Raw genomic sequence first — 20,952 nt, 5'->3', positions numbered from 1 at the left:
ATTATTCTTTAGTCTATGAAATAAAATTAATATGTTTTTTAAAGTGTAATACAAAAATACAATCCAAAATGTAAATTATTAGATTATATTTTTATATTTTAAAAGGAATAAAAGGGGGTTTATTTTATTTATTTTATAATTATTAAATCTCAATTTGTTTTTAAAATATAATATTGAGATTCTATAAATATATATATATATATAATAGTTAAAATTTATCCCAAACAGCTTACAATATTATTTTAGAACATCATTAAGTGTATTAAGATATATTTAGAAAATAAAAATAATGACTATTAAATTAATTTATGAAAAAGATTTATACCAATATATTGACCAATCTACAATACATTTCAAAATGACTTCATATTAATGAAATTTTAGAACAACAATAATAGTAAAAATAACTTTTATACTAATATAAGTATAAAAAATTTATTTGAAAACAACATGCTATTTCTTAGAAGTTTTTGTAAATATTTTTGTACTAAATACAATAACCATTAAAAAAACTAATATTTATACTTTGTATTTAAACTTCTTAATTAGTTTAAATTATATTTTAAACTACATTTTATACTGAAATATATCTACAAAAAATCTATTATATTTTATGTTTAAAAATAATTTATAAATATAAAATTATATTCTATTTTAGTATAAAAAATTAAATTTCAATATTTTTTATTAATTTAAAAAAAAATCTAATTTTTTTAAATATTTTTTATTGATTATTTTTGTATTAAAAATTATGAGATTTTAATATTTTAATAATATTCTTACTGTGATATAATAAATAAATAAAAATTTACATTTACTTTTTGTGTATAAAAAAATTTGAAAGATATAATATTGTATACAAATATTAATATGATTTAACATAATTACGTAAAATTTAGAAATTAAATTATTTTAAAAGATGGTTTTAAGATAGATTCTAAAAAGACTAAAAATATTGTTATTCAAAAAAAAAATTAAATAATATAATAATTTTAATATTGTTACCTATGATCAATTTGTTATCATAAAATCTTTTATTGTGAATTTTTTTTTAGTTAATTTTTTGGATATAAAATTGGCTTGTAAACTAAGTTATAATAGATCCATATTTTTATATAGTATTTTTAGATTTAAAATTTTATTTAATATATTTTAAATTATATATTATTTAAATTATAAAAGCCATTCTTAGTAGAGAATATATCAAAAAAAAAAAAAAAAAAAAAAAAAAAAGAAGATAGATGCAAGTTTATTAGAAATTAAACTAAATAATTAATTATATAAGGTTTTTCTTAATATTTGTAGAAAAAAATTATTCTGATTAAAAACTTTAAAATAAATAATTCTCTACTGTTGTGTATTTGCTTTAAAAATGGCATTAATATTTAAAAGATGATCTTCATAAATTTTATTTTTACATAAAGCACTTTAAGTATTTTATGCTATTATGTTGACTATTAAAAACCTTACTAGAATATGACTTTATTATAATTTATATTAAAATTTATATATTATTTAGATTTATAATTTAAAATATTATTTTTATCTAAAATAAAAATTTGCAACTATGATTAACAACATTCTATTATTTTTAAATCAATGCAATTTCATTTAAAAGTTATAATCTTATTAATTTTTAATATATTTAATATAAATTGATAAATTTTATTTAGATATAATAAGAAATATTATTCTATTTAAAATCAAATAAAATATAAATTATATACTTTTTATTTTAGAATATTTTTAATTCTAAGCTAAATGTAATTTATATTTTAAGGGAGTTGTTAAAACCATGCTCATCCTTGCCACCTCATAATTGATTTTGTCTCTATCCTTCTTTTATGATTCTTGTTCTCAACCCCTTCATTTCAAATCTCCCCTCTCCCCTCCTCCTTTTATACCCATCTCTTGTTTCTAACCAACTTCTTTGTTTCCATTTCCATTTCCAACCTAGAACATGTTTTGTTGGTTGGAGAGAGAGGAAATAAATAAATAAATAAATAAAAAGACTTTTTCTTAGTTCATGACAACCTCTTTTTAGTCTTTAGATTTTGCAACTCTAATGTTTGCATCTACTAGTCATACTTCTCCTAAGATGTAACCAATTCCTCCAATTGGTCATTATTTCCTCTCTTTGTCTTCAGCATTATCCTAGTAGGTAATCCAAAACTTGTGTTTCTATTGTCTTGGAAATATATGCTTCCCGAAGCTTTAGATAAAACCCAATTAGCTTTTGAATTCTCTCATGTGTTGTACCAACAATTCTATACAATTGTTAAACATGTTCCATTTGGAATACTTAGAAAACAAGTTTTTATGAAAGAAGATACTTATTGAGGTTAAATTTATCTCTATTTCCAATATCTAACCATCCATTGAGAACTAAAGTAACACCTAATGTGAACAATTTACTTGTGTGCATGGTGGTGGTAGTGACTCCTCTAACATTGTATTTTGTAAATGAAGGGAGGGAGGGGAGAGTATGAAGGAAGACTTGCTCCATGCTACAAATGAAAATGGGAGAGCTGGGAACAAGGATTTGGGACGAGAATGAGGAGATAGAGATGAAATCAATCAAGAGATGGCAAGGAGGGGTGTGGCTTAAGCAACTCCCAATTTTAAGCTATATTCATTTATTCCAACTTTCAAATTTAATCATGTATATGTCAAGAAATCTTTTATATTCCATATCTATATTTAGATTAATTTAAATAGATTTTCAATTGCCTCAAGTATTAAAAAAATATTAGAGAATTTATATAGTCATGATAATTAATCTTAAATAATATTCATAAGATTCATGAAAAAAAAATCTAATATATAAGATATTTATTCTTGGAGGATTTGAAAGACAAACAAACATACACAATTCTTTACAAAAACTACCCTATTAGATTGTAACACCTTAGTTGCCTTTATTTGCAAATATTTTTATCTTGATCTTATTTCATACAAGTTGTGAACAATGTCAATCTAGTCAACTTAATTGATTGACTTGACTTGATTGAGTCCGGTCTTACACAATTTAAACTATTGAGTTTGTTCTCCCATTAACCATCACTTCAACTAGCAAGCACTTGTTAATCTGAAGATCTCAAGCAACCCAGAAAGAAATGACGTGTCAAATCAAGATCATTTATGTATATCAAAAATAAAAGGACATCCAAGTAACCGTCAACATCCTTCCATTTGCTTTCTTCTCTTTATTTCTATCCTCAAAGAAAAATAGAACACATCTCTAAAGAATGACAAGGACAAATCCATAGTACGTAGATTGATCAGTACTGGAATAGAGATGGCGTCGAATCTATAACAAAAGAAGGCAGAACATATGCACAAAAAGAAAGAAATTAAAAAGGGAATCTCCGATATGAGTTCGGCGAGGGTCACACATAAAGTATGACTGTTGTATTAATGAATGATTTTACTGGCCAAGGAAGAGAGGAAAATGAGAGGGCAAACAGATGAACTGGTCTTGTCAACGAGTTCCAACATCAAAACATAAATGCCAAAAAAAAATTAGAAGAAATAAATTTGAAGATTTACATAATACCGGGAGAAGAAAAAAAAAAAAAACAAAACGAAACAAAACAAAACAAAACAATCCTCACACATGAACATCCCAAAACCATTGACACTATTGAAAATAATGCTACAGTAAAACTAAATAAACAGAAACACCAATTTGACAAAGCAAAGCTGAACAAACTAGTACTAAAATTGAGAAACAAACAGTTCCACAAACCACAGGCATGAGACTCAAGTCAGTTGCGCCTGATTTCTTGTACGGACCATCCGCATTCCAAATGACTTCTAGCCCCATTCCCATACCCTACAGTAGTGACACGATGGAGCCTTCTACACATAGACCCCCATTCTCCAATATACAATCAACAAGTTTAGCAAATGAAAACCAGTATCTAGTATAAATTCACTATGATAATTACTGCAGTGAAGATCTGCACTTTTCTGCATCAACACCGTATCCACCAAACCATGGTAGCAAAACTGACCTAACAAGACCATACCAAACTAGCACCACAACCCAAGCGACTCAGCAGATGACCATAACCTCACCATTATCTTCAAAACATGCCCACCCAAGAAAACAATCTCCAATTGCCAAACGTACACTCAGACTGACCACCTACTCATCACCGCTGATGTCAACATTGCCATACTCGAGCTCAGCACACAACCAGGACCCTCGACCTCACATGCCCGTCACCTTGCCCATCCCGGCACCTTGTGTGCTCCAGGCTCTCATCTCTCCTCACGCTCGTGCGTACTGAACGATCCTCAATCTCACTGTCACAAACCCCTCCCCACACGCACCCGGCACAACCCCCGATACCCACTCACACCATGCACGCCACACACCGCACCGTTACAAAACCAATTCGCAGAGCAGAGAAACGTATATTACAAAAGCCATCGTCATCGTGACATCACGAATGAATGTACAGTTTTCCTTCCAGGCGTGGAGACCGACGCATTGTCTTTCCCAATCGAATTGAGACAGGTCGATCTGTCGTGTGACTAGACTAGACTCTCCCTCTGCCACTCAGGTCTACTTCCCTCCAAGACCTCCCAGGTTTTCATAACGTCATTATCTCAAGTCCATTGGCATGTACACAAAAGTTATCCACATGCATGCTCCTCCGTCTCTACCACTACAATCCTGCTTTTGGTAAATCAGCAAAAGCCTGGCTAGCTACAATCACAAATTGCGTGAAAAATCCAAAAAAATGAGTATCGCCCCGTCTCGTGTCCTCTCCCAGCTCCTTTAGGGGCGGCCAAAACCGAGCAGAATAATAATTGACTTCGCTACTTCAATCTCCTACCTCCGCACCGCCTGCTCCTCAGGTACGCACTCCAATATTTCGGAATATGTATACATCATCAACAAACCCACTGCGTTGGCTTCGGATGGTCGTTTGCCACCCTCCCCCGCCCCACGCACGCCCCCTAAAGTACTCAACAATCCCACCTCCCCGCCCCAAATTCCAATACCGTACCGCTCCTACTCACACCCACAGCCACCCACCATCGCTCCGCGCTCCTCCCACACACGAATTGCGCCACCTCAGCACCCCATACGCATCCTCTTTCCCCTCCCTCGCACCTCCGATCCTTCACACTCCTCCACACAACCTGCCACCAGCTCTTCCACACCACTTGCATCCACGCCACATTATTCTCGCCGTAACCAGGGCCTCTCCGAGCCGCATCCGTACGGTCACCACCACTCTCTCCCACCTCCTCCTCCTCTACCAACTTCCGCATCCATAGACAACTCCGCCACTCCCACTCCCTCCCCGCTCCACTCCCTCATGCCCCACCTCGCATTCATCACCGCATGCCGCTACACCCTGCCAGTGCGCCTGGCAGTCCTGCCCCCAACCCAGCGCCTCCGCGGAAACCACCTCCGCCCCACCCTCACCACCCCGCCGAATGCTCCGGCTCCTCCTCCACCAGGTCGTTCACCCAGTCCAGGTCCGGAGAGTCCCCCACGCCGCTCCCCGCCTCGTTCAACGAACTCCGGCTCAATCGCCCGTATATCTTCGCCCGCAGATCCCGCCCACTCTCCACCCGCTGCACCGCCGGCTCCCCGTCCTCGTTCTCTTCCACCTCCCACCGCTCCTTCTGATCCCACCGTCCCGACACCTTCGTCGGCGTCCCGGGCACGCTCTGCGAGCACCGACGCAGCGGCGACGGCCCCGTCGTGTACTGCTGCTGCAGCCACTGCGCAGCCGATGCCGGAGGTGCACCCCGAATCTCCAACTGCTGCAGCGTCGCGATCAGCTCCATCATCGACTTCTGCGGCACTCCCGCTGGCGACGTCGGTGCCGACCCCGGATGCATCCCCGAGTGCAGCCCCCGATGCTCTCCCGCGCTCGGTATCGACAGCGTTGGCATCGAGTTCAAACGATCCAAATGCCGCCGATGTGCCGGCACCGCCGACGTCTGCCCGTGTCCGCCCAGCCCCCGAGCCTGCGCCGCTTGCTGCAGCGTCGCCTGCAGCGACATCCCAGATTGTGCTCCTGACATCGACCCGCTCGCAAATGACCCCGCATTCGCCCCCCATTCCTCAGCCGACCCAGGCGACGGCGGAGGCGACCCCGACGGAGACAGCGGAGGGCTCAGCGGCGGCGGGTACTGCGCGTGCCCGACCAGCGTCGACCTGGGCGACGAATTCTGCGACGCCACACACCCTGCACCCGAGTGGGCCGAGCTCGAGTACCCCGACAAGTGGCTCAGACCGTGAACTCCCGATGCTCCGTCGTAAGATAAGCTCTCGTACCCGAACGCCCCATCGTAGCTCGCCGCTGCACCAGCTCGCGGCGACCCGTCGTAACCCCCTCCGCTCCGACCTCCCGTCGTCGCTGCCTGTGCCGCCGCGGGCAGCAACCGCAGTTGCTCCGGCGTGTGCGCGAAAAAACACACCCGACGACGGCAGTTCCGCCCGTCCTTGCACGGCTGCGTCCGGTACCGAGCCGGATGCAGCCAGCACTCGAACACTCCGTGCGCGAACTCGCACGCATCGCCTCTCCGACAGCTCCCCTTCCGAAAGTCCGGACACGCCGTCCCCGAGTAGTGGTACCGCCGCGGATCGCGACGCCTAGCTTTCTCGCCCGGGTGGGCGAACGGGCATTCCGTCCAATCGTGGCTCCTCCCCCTCATGCATCGCCTCACCTTGAATTCAAACATCCGGAACTGATCGCACCCGTACATGTCCACCACCGGCCACGCCTCCTCGTCCTCGTTGTTCGACGGCAGAAACTTGTTGAACAGCGCATCGGAAAATGTCGGTGACCCCATCGATGACCCCCCGGCCCCCAGCGGCGACGCCGGTCCCAAGCTCAGCCCTCGCAGGTCCGCTCGACCCGCTCCCTTCCCCGCCTCCTCAAAGAAGCCCCCCTTCCCGCTCCCCGCCTCAATCAACGACTCCTCGTCCGCCATCGAAAATCCCGAAAACTCACCCCTCGACACCGGCGAGCTCGGCGGGCTCGAAAAGAAATTGTTGAATGCGTGCAACCCCGCGCTCCCCCCACCCCCGAAGCTGTGGCTCCTCTGGTACACCCCACCCGACGCGCCATCTACAGGCGCCTCCGCATCGTGCATCGCCGCGGGCGAGAACGAGTTCAGCCGCCGCATTGCATGCTGCGCCTGCACATGCTGAGACATAGGCACGTAGTCTACCATCGATTCATACAACGACAGCGACGACGAACCTCCCCCGTCCAGCGATGCCAGTCCCCCCGCTCCACCGCTCATAAACGGCGACTCTCTTCCTCCCCCCACGAACTGCCGCTCCTGCTGCCTCTGCAACACTGCCAACATTATATCGTCTCCCTCGCAAGCCCCCGCTCCTCTTCACTCAACGTCTTTCTCCACCCCCACTCCTCGGTTGCATCTCACTGGCCACACTTCCGTCTCTCCCAACCTCAAACTGCTCTCCGACCACTCACTCCCCTCTTTCTTTGCAAGCAAACCTAAAGGATGTGTTCACTGAGACATGCACCGCACTCTCCTGCTCTTCTATCAGGCCTGAGGCAGACTTCAATCGGAACCTTGAAGACCTGCAACGCGTATGCGTAGACCCAAGAGACTATGTTGTCTACACCGCGTCTGAGTGACCCTCAAGTTTTCAATGGCCGTTGCACTAAATGAACGACAAACTTCGGAGGGGGACAAGAAGTAGGGCCCCTCTTTCGGGCGAGCCCGAAGAAGCTGGAGGGGAATAAGAGTGGCATCCAGGGGATAGTGGAAGTATGCGATGGACGGCGCCCTTGCTTTGCCTTTCTTCTGTGCGGGCGTATGTGTTGGTTCTGGGTGTGGGTCGCGGGTGTGACCTCGCCGGTGATATCGAGTTCTACGAACCCGCATCTATGAATTGATAATTATCACAGCATGGTTACCTTCCTGTGTTCGGCTGATAGTTTTGTGCTTCGTCTTACCTTTGAGTTTAGATAACTGTCAGTTATCTACTCATAATGGTTCGGGTCCTTACGGAAATGGTAGATGGGTGTTGGTTCGGGTGTTTGTTCGGGTGTTGGTTCGGGTGTTTGTTCGGATGTTGGTTCGGGTGTTTGTTCGGGTGTTGGTTCGGGTGTTTGTTCGGATGTTGGTTCGGGTGTTTGTTCGGGTGTTGGTTCGGATGTTGGTTCGGGTGTTTGTTCGGGTGTTGGTTCGGGTGTTTGTTCGGATGTTGGTTCGGGTGTTTGTTCGGTTGTTTGTTCGGGTGTTGGTTCGGGTGTTGGTTCGGGTGTTGGTTCGGGTGTTGGTTCAGGTGAAGGACAGGAAGGTCGCCTCTGGATTATGACTCATGGCACCCAATGTGGAAATTCTCCCTGAATGAACATATATGGACTGTTTGCGTGGAAATCATACTTTTTGAATGAACATATATGGACTGTTTGCGTGGAAATCATACTTTTTAAATGGAGGTGTAGTTGTGGTATTGACGAACTGGTATTGTTCTTATGCAGCTGGAACTGAAGTGTTGCTCTAAGCGTTTTCAGTCTTGATATTGGAAGTGACAAATGGCCTCCAGCAAGTGGGTTATTGCTACACAAAGGTGATATGGCGAGGGAGTTGTGTTTAACAACTAACATGGTTTGCACTCGCTGACTATGCCATGAAGAGTAAGAAGTTTTTGAAGTGAGTCAGCAGGTGGGCTGTGTGTGTGTTAGGGATATGTTGCTAGTTGTTGTAACACAACTGCAGAAACGGTTTTAGTAGGTATTTTTATTTTACTTTTCTTCTGGGTTTATATAACAATTGGGTCTTATTTCAATTTCTTGATAGTTGCAGTGTATTGAGGGGTTTTTTGTGAGCCCCAGTTCAAGCTATGTTACATGCAAAGCTTAGTCAAGTGAGAATGGTGGGGATCATTCTGTTGTAGTTCGAGCTTCACTAAATATAATTTTTAGATGATTTGAAGGGAGGTGAGTAGTACTTTATCCAGTTTCTGTTAGAAATTGTTGTATTGGAACTCTTGTATAGATGACTTTTAATGAAAACAACAATAAAATGAAATAACATGTGTGTGGTTGTGATTGTGTTACTTATCTCAATTTGACATGTGTTTTCAAGGTCTTCTCACTTGGACATTGAATTTGTCTTCCAACCAACTTTGTGAAGATTCTTGCTTGTTATTGTAAAAGATCTAAGATTTATCAAAGTTGATGATGTAATATGATTATATTTTAAAATAAACCATTTCTAAAAATGAAATTCCAAACAATATATATATATGTATGTATATATATATATATATATATATATATGTATGTGTGTGTGTGGATTCTGTTATTCTTAGTTTATTGAAAGTATACTAGTTTTTTGCACTCATTTTTTGCCCTTTTGCCCTTTTGCTTTTATTATTTTATTATTTTATTATTTTCCACTTTATTATATATTTGCTTACATTAGACCATGTTAATCTGTTTCACAACGTCTGAATAACATGTTTAGATTGGCATTTTTAAGTAGTGGAGTCTTAGTCACAAGTATTTTGAAATCAAGACAACTATGCTTTGGTCACTTAGTACAAGGCTGTTTGAGACTTCCCTAATTCTGTGAATTTTGTATTGTAATATTTATAATAGTAGTAATGTTAACATTATTATTATTTTCAAAATAATTTTATAGGTTTTCATCGTTGTTAATATTACATGGTTCTTGTACTTTTATGAGTTTTTTTATAGAGTCCCTGCAAAGCACTATAATGTATTTTCAGTGACCCATTGCAACCTATTGGCACAAATATTTTGAATTTAATACTTCAGTCTAATTATAAAGTGTTTTTGTAGCTTTAAAAAAGTTAGTAACTTCACAGCCGTTTTGGAAGCATTGAAAATATTTGTCTAATTATTAAAGATAATTTTGATAGAATCAATTACAGAAAAGAAATAGAAAACGAATAAGAATAAGAAAACTGATTTTACTTCTTTTTTTCTTGACATGCTTTACAATATAGCATTGCATTATATATTTTGACAGGAATTTGATAAGCATTGGAATGACATCATTATTATAAAAAAAAATGGTATTAATTTTGAATTATTCAATAATGAAATCAGTTGTTTCAAAAAATATACTCTCATAAAAGTTAAATAATATTTTCAAACCATCACACTTTCCATGGATGATATATCAAGTAATATTTGTGTAGCAATTCAAATCATTACCTTCATGTATCTTACTAAGTTAAGTAGTAAAGGAATAAACTTAATAAATACATGTAGATGTCAAGACAATTTTCTCATAAATCTGTAAATATTACAAAATTTGACAAATCATTCAATGTCATCTATCAAGTGCAAAACAACTCATCAAATTAATGATGCATTTTTTTTAAGAAAAAAGAAAAAAGAAAAAGAATCAAGTGAAGGAGAAATGATAATGGTAATATTCTGTTCATCAAAATTTTCAAAAACACTTCATCCCCCCCTTAATTTCTGATGTATTTCTCAATGAAATATTTTTGCATAAATTCAGTGACCTATATCATCTCACCACTTTTGCCAATTTTACTCAGTAATTCTATCATGAACAAATATGAGTATAAGTTTCACAAAAACAAGTAATAATAATCATTGTAAATTATGTGATGTTGTGAAGGTAATTTATTTGTAGTATGTTTTTCTTTAATAGGTTCAAATGTAAATTCTATAAAACTACAAATTATTCCCATGGTGCAGTTCAAAATAAAAGGATATAGGAGCTGTTTGAAAATTTTCACATAATTTTTTTTATATTGTATTGATTAATTTTATTCTTAGATGGCACCCAGAAGTAAATGAGATCAAAATAGTAGTTCACACATGCAAAAAAAACATCCCTGAATAAAAGCATTATAATGCATTGGGTTTAAGAGTCCCTTCATTTTGAATGAATGAAGCATGAACGAGTGAATGGACTGAGAGTTGAATGTCTGAATGGATGGATTTTGGGTCCTATGTACTTGCAATCTGTGTTGGTTTTTATTTTTATTTTTATGTTTTAAATGAGATGAGAGAGAGAGAGAGAGAGAGAGAGAGAATGCAATTTCTCAACACCTTCCTTATACACCTCACCTTCATGCAACAATAAGTAGTGGGTCCCAGTTCCCCTTCATTACTCTGGTGGGAGTAGCTTCAGGCATTGAATAGTGGGTCAGGAAAAAAGGGGCTACCCTTCCCTTCACTTCCCTTCCTCCCTCCCCCTTCTGCCCATGCCATTGCCTGTGCCCGTTTCTAGTCTTTGACTATGTCATGCCTTTGACCACCAGCACAAAGGAAGGAAGGAAGGAAGGAAGGAAGGAAGGAAGGCTGCCACTGGGTTTATCTACCTCATGGACTGGATGGTGTTATGTGCACAGAACATAATGGACAGTTGAGAGTCTTTCTCTCCCCCTTTTTTTGTGTCTTGTGCCATATTGCTTGACACCTGGGATCACAACCAGACCCACCTCAATGGCCTAGTTGCCATTTTCCTTTGCCAGTCGGAAATAGAATTGTTAAGTGGCAATCTCTCTGTTTCCCTTCTTCATGCATGTTCCCATTTCCATATGGGTTTGGAGCTTGTTGAGTGAGTCAGGTTTGATGGCTTCGGAATTCAATCACCAAGGTGGTTGTAGATTATGACTGTGATAGTACCCTATCACAGAAGAATAAGGAAAAGAACTTGAATATTTGAAACTATCATCTTTCATCTAATGCATATATCTATCAAAAGATATGAGATAAAAAATCAAGAAAAACACATCTTCTTTTAAAAGAGTGAAAAAATACACTTCACAGTAACAGGTATAACACTTATTTTATTTTGTTTTGTTTTTTTCTTTCTGTAATGGGAAGAACCCCCATTCAATTACATTAATGTTGGAATTTATATTAGTCAAAACATTCAATGATTAAATAATTTGAGTCTAACAGTTTATGGAAAGTTACAAAACAATCATAATATGTGTGCATGATAAAGATTTCACCCCAACAGCTGAAATTTCATAACTAGTTTACCATCCTAAAGCGAAGAATCATCACAATTTAGGTTTAAGTCAAACGGTTACGACCCAGCAAAAAAATTTAAAAAAAGAAAAGAAAAGCAAATTCAAACCTTATTTACTATTTGAGCCGGAGACAGGGGCTTACGTGGCAGATGAGTCGTGAACAGAACCACCGTAGAACTTGCCTGGAAGCTCTTGCGGACCCACCGTCCAGCGGGCCAGGGAGGCGAGGTACGGACCCATGCAGGGGGATGCCGCGAATGGATGAACCGAATGAGGGAAAGAGGATGAATGAAAGTAGAGCGTGATGGTGGAAGAAGTGGATAGGAGCAGATGGAGGGGGAGTATGGCAGGGAGGCTGCACCGTATCATCGCATCCTATCCTGCTCGGCTGACTCACCCGCTCAGATCTTTATTTACTTCCTTTCGTCGCTCGGGCCCGAACCTCCTCGCCATACCGTCCCCCTCGCCGTGCCATACCTCCCTCCATCCCTCCTTCCCTCCCTTCCTCCAATCGGGCCCCTCCCCACTTCCGGCGCTCGCATCGATCGTCCTGAGAGCCACTCACTTTCGTCTTTGTGAGTGGTCCACTTTCTCTCGACCCATGCTTCTCGCTCTCGCTGCTCCGGCTCCTGCTCCTACCGCCTCAATCCCTTCGCCGAAGCCCTTTGTTTTATCATTCCTTGTCATAGCTATCTCAGAGCTATTTCTCTACAGTTGGGTGGATAACTTAGTTCAGATAATGGAGCATGTTGTATAAGAATGAGGCGCATTGCAATACTGCTCCCTCCGAGTACTTACATACACATACACACATGAGAACTGATTTTTGTTGATTACTTCCTAACTCATTCTACAGTTTCTCTTTGTCTGTGTCATTTAACACCAATTTTTTGCAAGTGCACAAGAGAATTGAACATGAGTGTAGAACCCTACTTAATTTATTTGGCCAATATATGATGTTTGGTCAACATGTCATAGTTTGTGATCAATAAGGATACTCAAGGAAATGCTTGAGGGTGATGTTACAATATCCATGAATGAATGCATGCCATATTTAGACTAAAACATCTGGCTTGCAAGAGCTTTGAGTATGCATGTTTGATTAAGTTGAGACCTTTGTTGGGAAAGATATAAATGAGAGAGTGAAGCCTCTCCTTGAAATACACACAGAAGGGTCACCAATACTATTCAAGTCTTTCCTTTTCCAAAAGCATTTTGCCCATTGGCAAATCCACTAAAGTTCCATTTGAGGACTTTGTATTGGTTTGGCCATTGTTTGCAGCACACATGGAAGTCAGGCTTGTGAATACCTCCTAATTATGGAATTCAAGTGTGGGGCCCCAAAAGTGCCCACACGAAGCACATGCTTCTAGATAGGTCTTTGTGGAACAGGCCCTTCCCTCATCTCATCACCCTAAAACATCTACCAGTTTAGTTGTGCTGTCATAGATGAGTGAGCTGCATTCCAGCTTGGAATGTGTGCTGGCTGGGACTGTTCATATGCTTGCTTGCTTGCTTGCTTGCTTGCTCACCTTGCTTTGAATGCTAGCCACAAGCTGGCTTGATTTTCTCACACTCTCAACAGTGTGTTCCAATGCCCCACACCCATTGGATCCATTCAGGGGGAGTTTGGCTCCAGAGCTGGCTGGTGGTGGTGGCCCATGGCCATCTGACATGGTTTGCCAATTCCTAATACTTTTCTGCCCAGGCCAGCTTCATTGTTCTCAGCAGCTAACTTACATGGATTGATATTCAAACATTGTTTGTAATTTTTTCGTAGAAGTTGACTTCGTTCTGATCATCTCAACAAGCTTCCAAGTCCAGACTAAAAAGTCTCAATCAACAATGACCCCAATTGACCTTTTTTAAAGCAAAATTATGGGGTTTTTGGCTTGAATGGTCAATTTTCATCCTCTTGGTTTTTATTTATATATATATATATATATATATATAATCATAGATGCATTGATTTTGGTTTGGTTTTGTTTTGGATTTTTTTTCCCTTTTTTTTTAATATATATATATATATATATAGAGAGAGAGAGAGAGAGAGAGATGTGGTCAAGAACTCCATGAGTTTTTATTGAGTAATTGGGACCTGGAGGGCCTGCAAAAGATTAATCAACCTGACATCCTCTGAAGCCCAAATTTGAAGTACAAAGCATGAGCAATCAGAGAGTACAAATGGCCTTGTAGGGTTTGTTGGTACTGCTGAAAAATCTCTGAGCCACTGTATCTGCAGGTACAACTGGGTAGTGAATATCTATCTATATATTATACAAGTAACTTCACTCTCTTTGTGAGCAAGCAAAATGATGGAATCACGAGCATCCCCCCCCCCCTGCTCAGGTCAAGGCACTTCATTCAATCCCTTCAAAAGCACCCATGTGACACAAACCCAAAACATATCACTGTCTCTGTGAATGTGCATTGCAACATGCCCTAGAATCATTTAGGCATTACAGTGGTGGTGAAACTATTTGCAAAAATATAGAGTTTTCTGAAAATTTATCAAAAGAATCCATAAAAGTTTAGGGATGCTTAACATTTTGAACTGTTCACAAGTTTCATTGATTTTGATTCCAGCTTCTTGCAATGTGGCATTAGCTTATCAATTTATTGTTGTTGTTGTTGTTTTTGTTTTTTTTTTCTTGTAATGATTTTTAAAAAAAAATTAAACATGTTTTTATTTTATTGCAAAAAATATATATTAAAAGAATAATCTTTGTGGTGCAAATAACTGTTGGTATATTTAAAAGCATATAAACAATCATAGTCATGATCTTCACAATGGTCATGCATTAGCAAAAAATGTATATGCTATTATTGGGTATTTTCTTTCTCTTATCCCTTTCTTTTTTCTTTTTAATCATATCCATCTGATATGCTATGTAACTCCAATTTTTCAAAATCATCAAAGGATTATTTCAAGTTTCAATTTCAGACTTTGTTTGTAACTTTGGTTAGAAAATAACAATGTCCTATTCCACAACTTAATTACAAACGATAGTATCACCCTCAAATTTGTAATCACCAACAATAATTCCAGAACTACACCATGTGAACCATGTTGTCTACAATAAAGTAGTGGCAAAGCACAACTCATTCCTTATGAGTGCCACTAATCAATATTTAGAGTTTTTGGCATTCCCATATATGAACACATAAAGGAATTTTCAAATGTTACATTTCTTTATTCTAACATCAAAACACATTCAAACAACAGGTGTGCATTGTCCATGTTTGTTAAGTAGTATTTGTTGCCATAATTTGTGTGGTTGATTTATTCTCTTATTTAATATGTTAGGTATATAAATAAAGGAAATACTTGCAAAATGAATATTCAATGTTAAAAATATTCCATTATGCATTTGTAGTGTGACATGTATATAACTACTATCAACTAATACTTATCAATTAACGTCTACATCAACTAATCCTCCACACTATCTTAGATTTTCTGTGACTTGGTTTTAATAGCTTATTATTAACATAGTTTCTTTTATTTTTTAGTAGAAGCCATGTGTTCTGTCTTTGCAGCATACATGTAAAAAAGTTGTTGAGATATCTAACATGTTTAATTTTATAAAAAATTATTACATACTTTTCCATTCTGATTTTACATTCTGATTGCCATTAAATATGAGTCCAATGTTGTAGTTTAGTTGAAATACAATATATTATATTTTAGGGCATTTCAAGGTTTGTTAAAAACTATTATTATTATTATTATTATTATTACTTTTACTCTCTCTCTCTCTCTCTCTCTCTCTGTATGTATGCTACCACATTAACAACAGATAAAACAGAACTGTTTGGTACATGTTATAATATAAAACATTCCATAATATTTGGATTTGGTATGAAATAATACTTTATATGATTATTTGTTTAAATTAAAAAATTAAAAGTATAAATTTAGATTGTGAAAAAAGGAAAAATCGGTAAATTCAAAACATAAATATAAATTTCAACACTGTATATTTGAAAGCTACCTCCTTTTTCTATTTATAATTTCTTTGAATGTCAATATTTGAAATAACTTTAGCACAATCAAAACTGCTCGTATTAAACCAACGTTGTAACATTTTCCTTTGACTTTTTCAATGTCAAATAAATTTGATGTAACAATCAACATATTATCCACTAAAAAATATTATAATGATAAATGCACCTTAGTCACGGTTTTAAGCTTAAAACCAAACAAAATTTATACTATTTTTTTTGTGGTCTGACCATATTTGGTCACTAGAGTGTAAAAACAATTCTACCATTGCATGGTATGGTTTTTTTATTTTTTATTTTTTTGAAAAAAACAATAGCTTCTTTTGGAAAACAAGGAATTCCTCTTTATGAATGAAACATATTTTGAGTAGGAATATAGATCCAAACAATTCTGGTTTAAACAAAGGTTCTCATCAAAATTGAAGTCAACATTTGAGCTTGTACACATATTTTTGCAAATATACATATACTAATAGTATTAATACTTGTGCAAGTTTTATTTAATATACATATTAAATTATAAAAATTTAAAAAACTGCAAATTAAATGTAAACAAGACCACATATTTTAAAAGATTGGGATTTATTAATTTGCAGTCATACATTTTGAAACGTGAAATGTCCTTGTATTTGTTTTTCTAAAAAAGAATCAATATTATCTTAATACAATGCACGTATGATATTTTAATTTTTTCGAGTGAATGACTTTTTGGATGCAAAAGATATGTACAAAGCATAAAAAATACTAAAAAGTAAGAATAAAATTTAAAATACTCTTAAATGTTTTAAATAATAGAAAAATAAATATTATTTGCATTCATGTGATGTTTGTGGAATAACATAATTTGGGATTTTTATTTTTTACTTTTTAAACCCATATTTTAATATGAAAGGGGGTGTAAATTCCCGTAAAATATCTCAAAATAACCCTTCAAATCTTCAAATATAATAAATTATATTTAATTTATACAATACAGTGCTGGGAATGTTAATTTTTTCCCCCTATATTCCTGTAATCTTGTAAATAAATTGATTCTGAAGCTAAAGTATGTGGGATATCTTTAAAATGAATACTTATATTGATTTATGAGTTTTACATTTTGAAATGAAAATCAACAAAAACTTCTGACTTATTTTAATTATTTGTTCCATTAAGTGATTGACATCCATATTAAAGTGCCAAAACAATATTGTAATCTGCCAGAGTTAACAGAAACAATTTAATTTCATCATTGATTTTCCATGTTTACTTTTAATAAACCATATCACTTTTCCTCTGTGAAATATATCATCCTACGATATGTAAAATTATAAAATATATATATACTCACATATTTATATACATACACATATACATAAGTATATACATGTTTATATACACATACAACTCAATTACACACACACACACACATATATATATATATATATATATCTGAAATTTCCAGTTCTTTGGCATTGTTGAATTTTTGCAATATTTTTTTCATAATGTTTTGTTTGAAGTTAAAAATCATATATAGTCAAAACAAGCAGAGTATTCTTAAGCTGAATGTTTTATTTTTATTTTTTATATTTAGATATATTATACGATTTCAAGCATTTTTTATTCTGAAAATTACATTAATTATTTCTCGAATTTATTTTTTACTTTATGCTAATAACAATAATTTTTTCTTCCAAAATAATTCATTAATCAATAAAGTTGTAGAATTTTTATGATTAGAAATGAAGGAAATCGTATGTTTGTAGTGTCCATAACATTAAATTTCAATTGTGTTGTTGTTGAAGATATAAGAGTCAAATTTTTTGTCTTTTTATTGCATTCTAAAATATACAAATAGTATAATCATGTGGAATTGGTGTACTATAGTCTGTTGATTTTTTTCTATGATTATTACTACTATTATTATTATTATTCGTGATTTTGTTTGAAAAAACTAAACTAAAACATTGTTTACTAATTACATGATTTGTTTATATATTATCCATATCATTTTTAAAGATGTTGTGTTTGAATAATTATTTATGGAATGAACTCTACAATATAAAATTTCCTGTTTAGTGATAAAATGCATTGTACAACAATTTAAAACTGTAGTATTAAAATTTCACACTTTGTTTGGACCATTTTGCATGATGCTACTGCACTGATTAGAAAATTCATTTGAACCTTTTTTTCTCAGGTATGAAGTTTCTATTTATGTAATAATGATTATCTGCTTTTACCTGTAGGCATTGTTTTGCAGTGATGATAGAAAATTGTTGGCAAAGGTAAACACACAGAGTCTCTATATATATTATATTCACACAGAGTCTCTATATATATTATTCAATAGTCTACCATGCATTAGTTTCCTAACCCACGGCACTATCAATGCATACTCTTCAGGTGTAGGAGCTGACGACCTTTTTCCAGCTTTACATTCAATCTAAGATCTCTCCTCAAAGATAAAAGTAAAACATTTATTTCTGAAATGTTTATATTATTTCATATTTTAATTGTTTCTCGTGGGCTGCCCATTATGTAGGTCACCAATGAGGATAGAAGTGTATCAGGGATGCTTCTAGAAAGCACTGACATAGAAAGTTGACTTTATGCTCCCCTGCAATGCCATTCAACACTGTGTGGAAAACTATGGACTGGGTACAACTAGTTCTTCATTTGTGGGGCCACACCCAAGCACTCTCAGTGTTCATCTAAAGAAAAAACTGCAGGGTGCTTCGAAGACAACATAACCTCATTCCTCTAGAATCTTCATTCATCACTATCCACTACAGAAACTTATTCACTCAATATATTTTATTCCGAATGATTTTACTCCACAAGTCCTCACGATTGCATCGCCCAATTGAAAATCAGCTCACGGCGCACATCCGCGCGGTGCTGCGCCACCTCTCTCCTCAGTGGTCCCCAAGTTCCCTACTATTTATTTTTTTCTTTTGTAATTAGGATTTCCAGATGGAAATCTCGAGATCAAGTGTGTATGAAGATTTCTTGAAGTTCTAAGAAAATAAGGTTCTGGTTGGAACCCCACGTGCAGGTTCGGGAGCTGTTTATCAGGGTGGTCCTCGTCAGCATGAGCGAATTGGTTGATTTATCAGACGCTGCGTAGAGTTGGTGTCGAATGGGGGAATCCAGGATTGTGAGCTATCTGGGATCCTAATCTAGAACCAGCGCAACAATCGGAGTGGGGGCTAGAGTCCACATTCCAGTGGAGCGCTCGCGGCCCACTCGCTGAAAATTACATAAGTAGAATTGAAGAAAACACAAGCTACCCCTAGTTTCAATCTTCCCCGTGCGGTTCCTCAATTCAGCTGAGGGACGCTTAATCAGGAGATTGAAACGGTACAAATTCGAAGGAGGCCGTGCACCCAATCGCCGAGGGCATAATTTGGCGAGACATCATTTCCGGGTGGTGTCACCAGCGGCGCCATTTATTTTTGTTGGGTTTTTGTGAACGTTGAAGTTTCGGTGATCAATGCGCTTTTTTGTAAAATAGAAAACGTTACGGAGAAAGGCTCGCCACATCGTGGTTCCCTCAATGGCAGCTGTCAATTTGCGCAATAGCACAAATTAGGTCATTCCCTTCTCCTTGATTTTCTCTGGATATCGAGCCTTCCAATAGCAAACTCTCTGGACGGCAATCGAGCCCTCTTGAGGTCCTTGTACCTGTTCACACTGCGGGAACCTCATGGCTCCTCCTCTCATAACTGCGTCGAAAAGCCATCATGGTCTCACTCAGAGACTCGGATTGTGGCCACCGAGTTTCTTTTCACACCGTTCAGGATGAGGAGAATATACTCTGACACGTGGACTATGTTGGGAAGAATTCTATTTGTTACTTTTGTCGACGTTGGAATAATGTTCATTGTTGGAAATATCTGCATGTGGATGAATAATCATCTAATGAATAACATGATGCACTTTGTTATGGCTTGAAGGTTTAAACATTACTCATGACATCTAAAACTTTGCTTTCAAAAATATAAATGAATAAATGAATAAACAAATAAATATATTCATAATAGTGTGGATAAAATCCATCAATGTTGATATTTTCAGTATGTAGTATTCTATCATTAGATTTAATACATGAGTATTGTTACACATATTAATTTTTTTATTAGTAATTACTTAGATTAGAGGAGCTAGGTAGAAGAAGTAAAAATAAATAAATTTAATGAATTTTTGTGAGAAAACTCCTTAGAAGATAACAAACTTCTTATTAGAGCTTTTTATTTAAGAAAACTTTGAAAAATCAAGATTGATTCCAAGATCGATAAGAAAGAGCATCTTGGAAGTTTAGACTCATTTTACAAATGTTGCCACTATTTAGAAGATACTTCTAATGTGGTGATTATTTACTCAAATCAAAATAATTTCAAATATTTTGTATTAGTACATATTTTGAATTATGATAAAGCCCTCTAAATGTCATGGACATATATATTTACCCGAATAATTACTTATATGATTAGATAGAAGAAGGTAAACATAGATTAATTTCTTTAAGTCTTTTAGTGAAGCTTCCTAGAAGCTTCATTCATGCGGTTTTGACTTTAAATGTATATGAAGGTAAGAAACTTGGGCAATAAGTTAACTCCGTATAATAGCTTGTGGAACAAGCTAACAATGTAGCACATACATAGATAACTTGCCTTGCAAGTTAAGACATGTGGCTAACAAAGTCAACATGTTTTGGAGGTTCTATAAGACATTGCCATGTAGCTCCTAGTTAAGAGTATATATGGAAGCAAGAGTGAAGCCTTCTTCACTCTTATAAATGCCGTTCTACTCCTTAGTCTTGTTTCAAGACTTTCTAGTCTTATTGTTTTTGGCAATAACCATTCTAGTTAATATTACATTATCTTTTGAGTGACTTTCTAGTTCTCTTTAGTGACATAAGAGTATATCAAGGATTATATTTTTTTGAGATTCATGACTATGGT

The 20,952-nt window shown here is 37.0% G+C and overlaps 1 protein-coding gene across 1 annotated transcript; it reads right to left on the bottom strand.

Annotated features, from left to right (window-relative positions):
- Window positions 1-4,402: 4,402 nt before the first annotated feature.
- LOC112283798 (uncharacterized) lies at window positions 4,403-7,757 on the bottom strand. The gene has a single exon (XM_024522968.3). It carries the CDS (start codon window positions 7,345-7,347, stop codon window positions 5,443-5,445), a length of 1,905 nt encoding a protein of 634 aa, XP_024378736.1. The 5' UTR covers window positions 7,348-7,757; the 3' UTR covers window positions 4,403-5,442.
- Window positions 7,758-20,952: the final 13,195 nt, after the last annotated feature.

Source organism: Physcomitrium patens, chromosome 6 (genome assembly GCF_059467195.1).
Source record: "Physcomitrium patens ecotype Gransden chromosome 6, ASM5946719v1, whole genome shotgun sequence".
NCBI classification, from domain to species: Eukaryota; Viridiplantae; Streptophyta; class Bryopsida; order Funariales; family Funariaceae; genus Physcomitrium; species Physcomitrium patens.
The sequence above is the reverse complement of the archived record's forward strand: the minus strand, read 5'-3'. Positions and strand labels throughout refer to the sequence as shown.

What these genes read in the sequence shown, in the direction of transcription:
- LOC112283798 (XM_024522968.3), bottom strand. Translation starts at nt 7,347, where the DNA reads ATGTTGGCAGTGTTGCAGAGGCAGCAGGAGCGGCAGTTCGTGGGGGGA.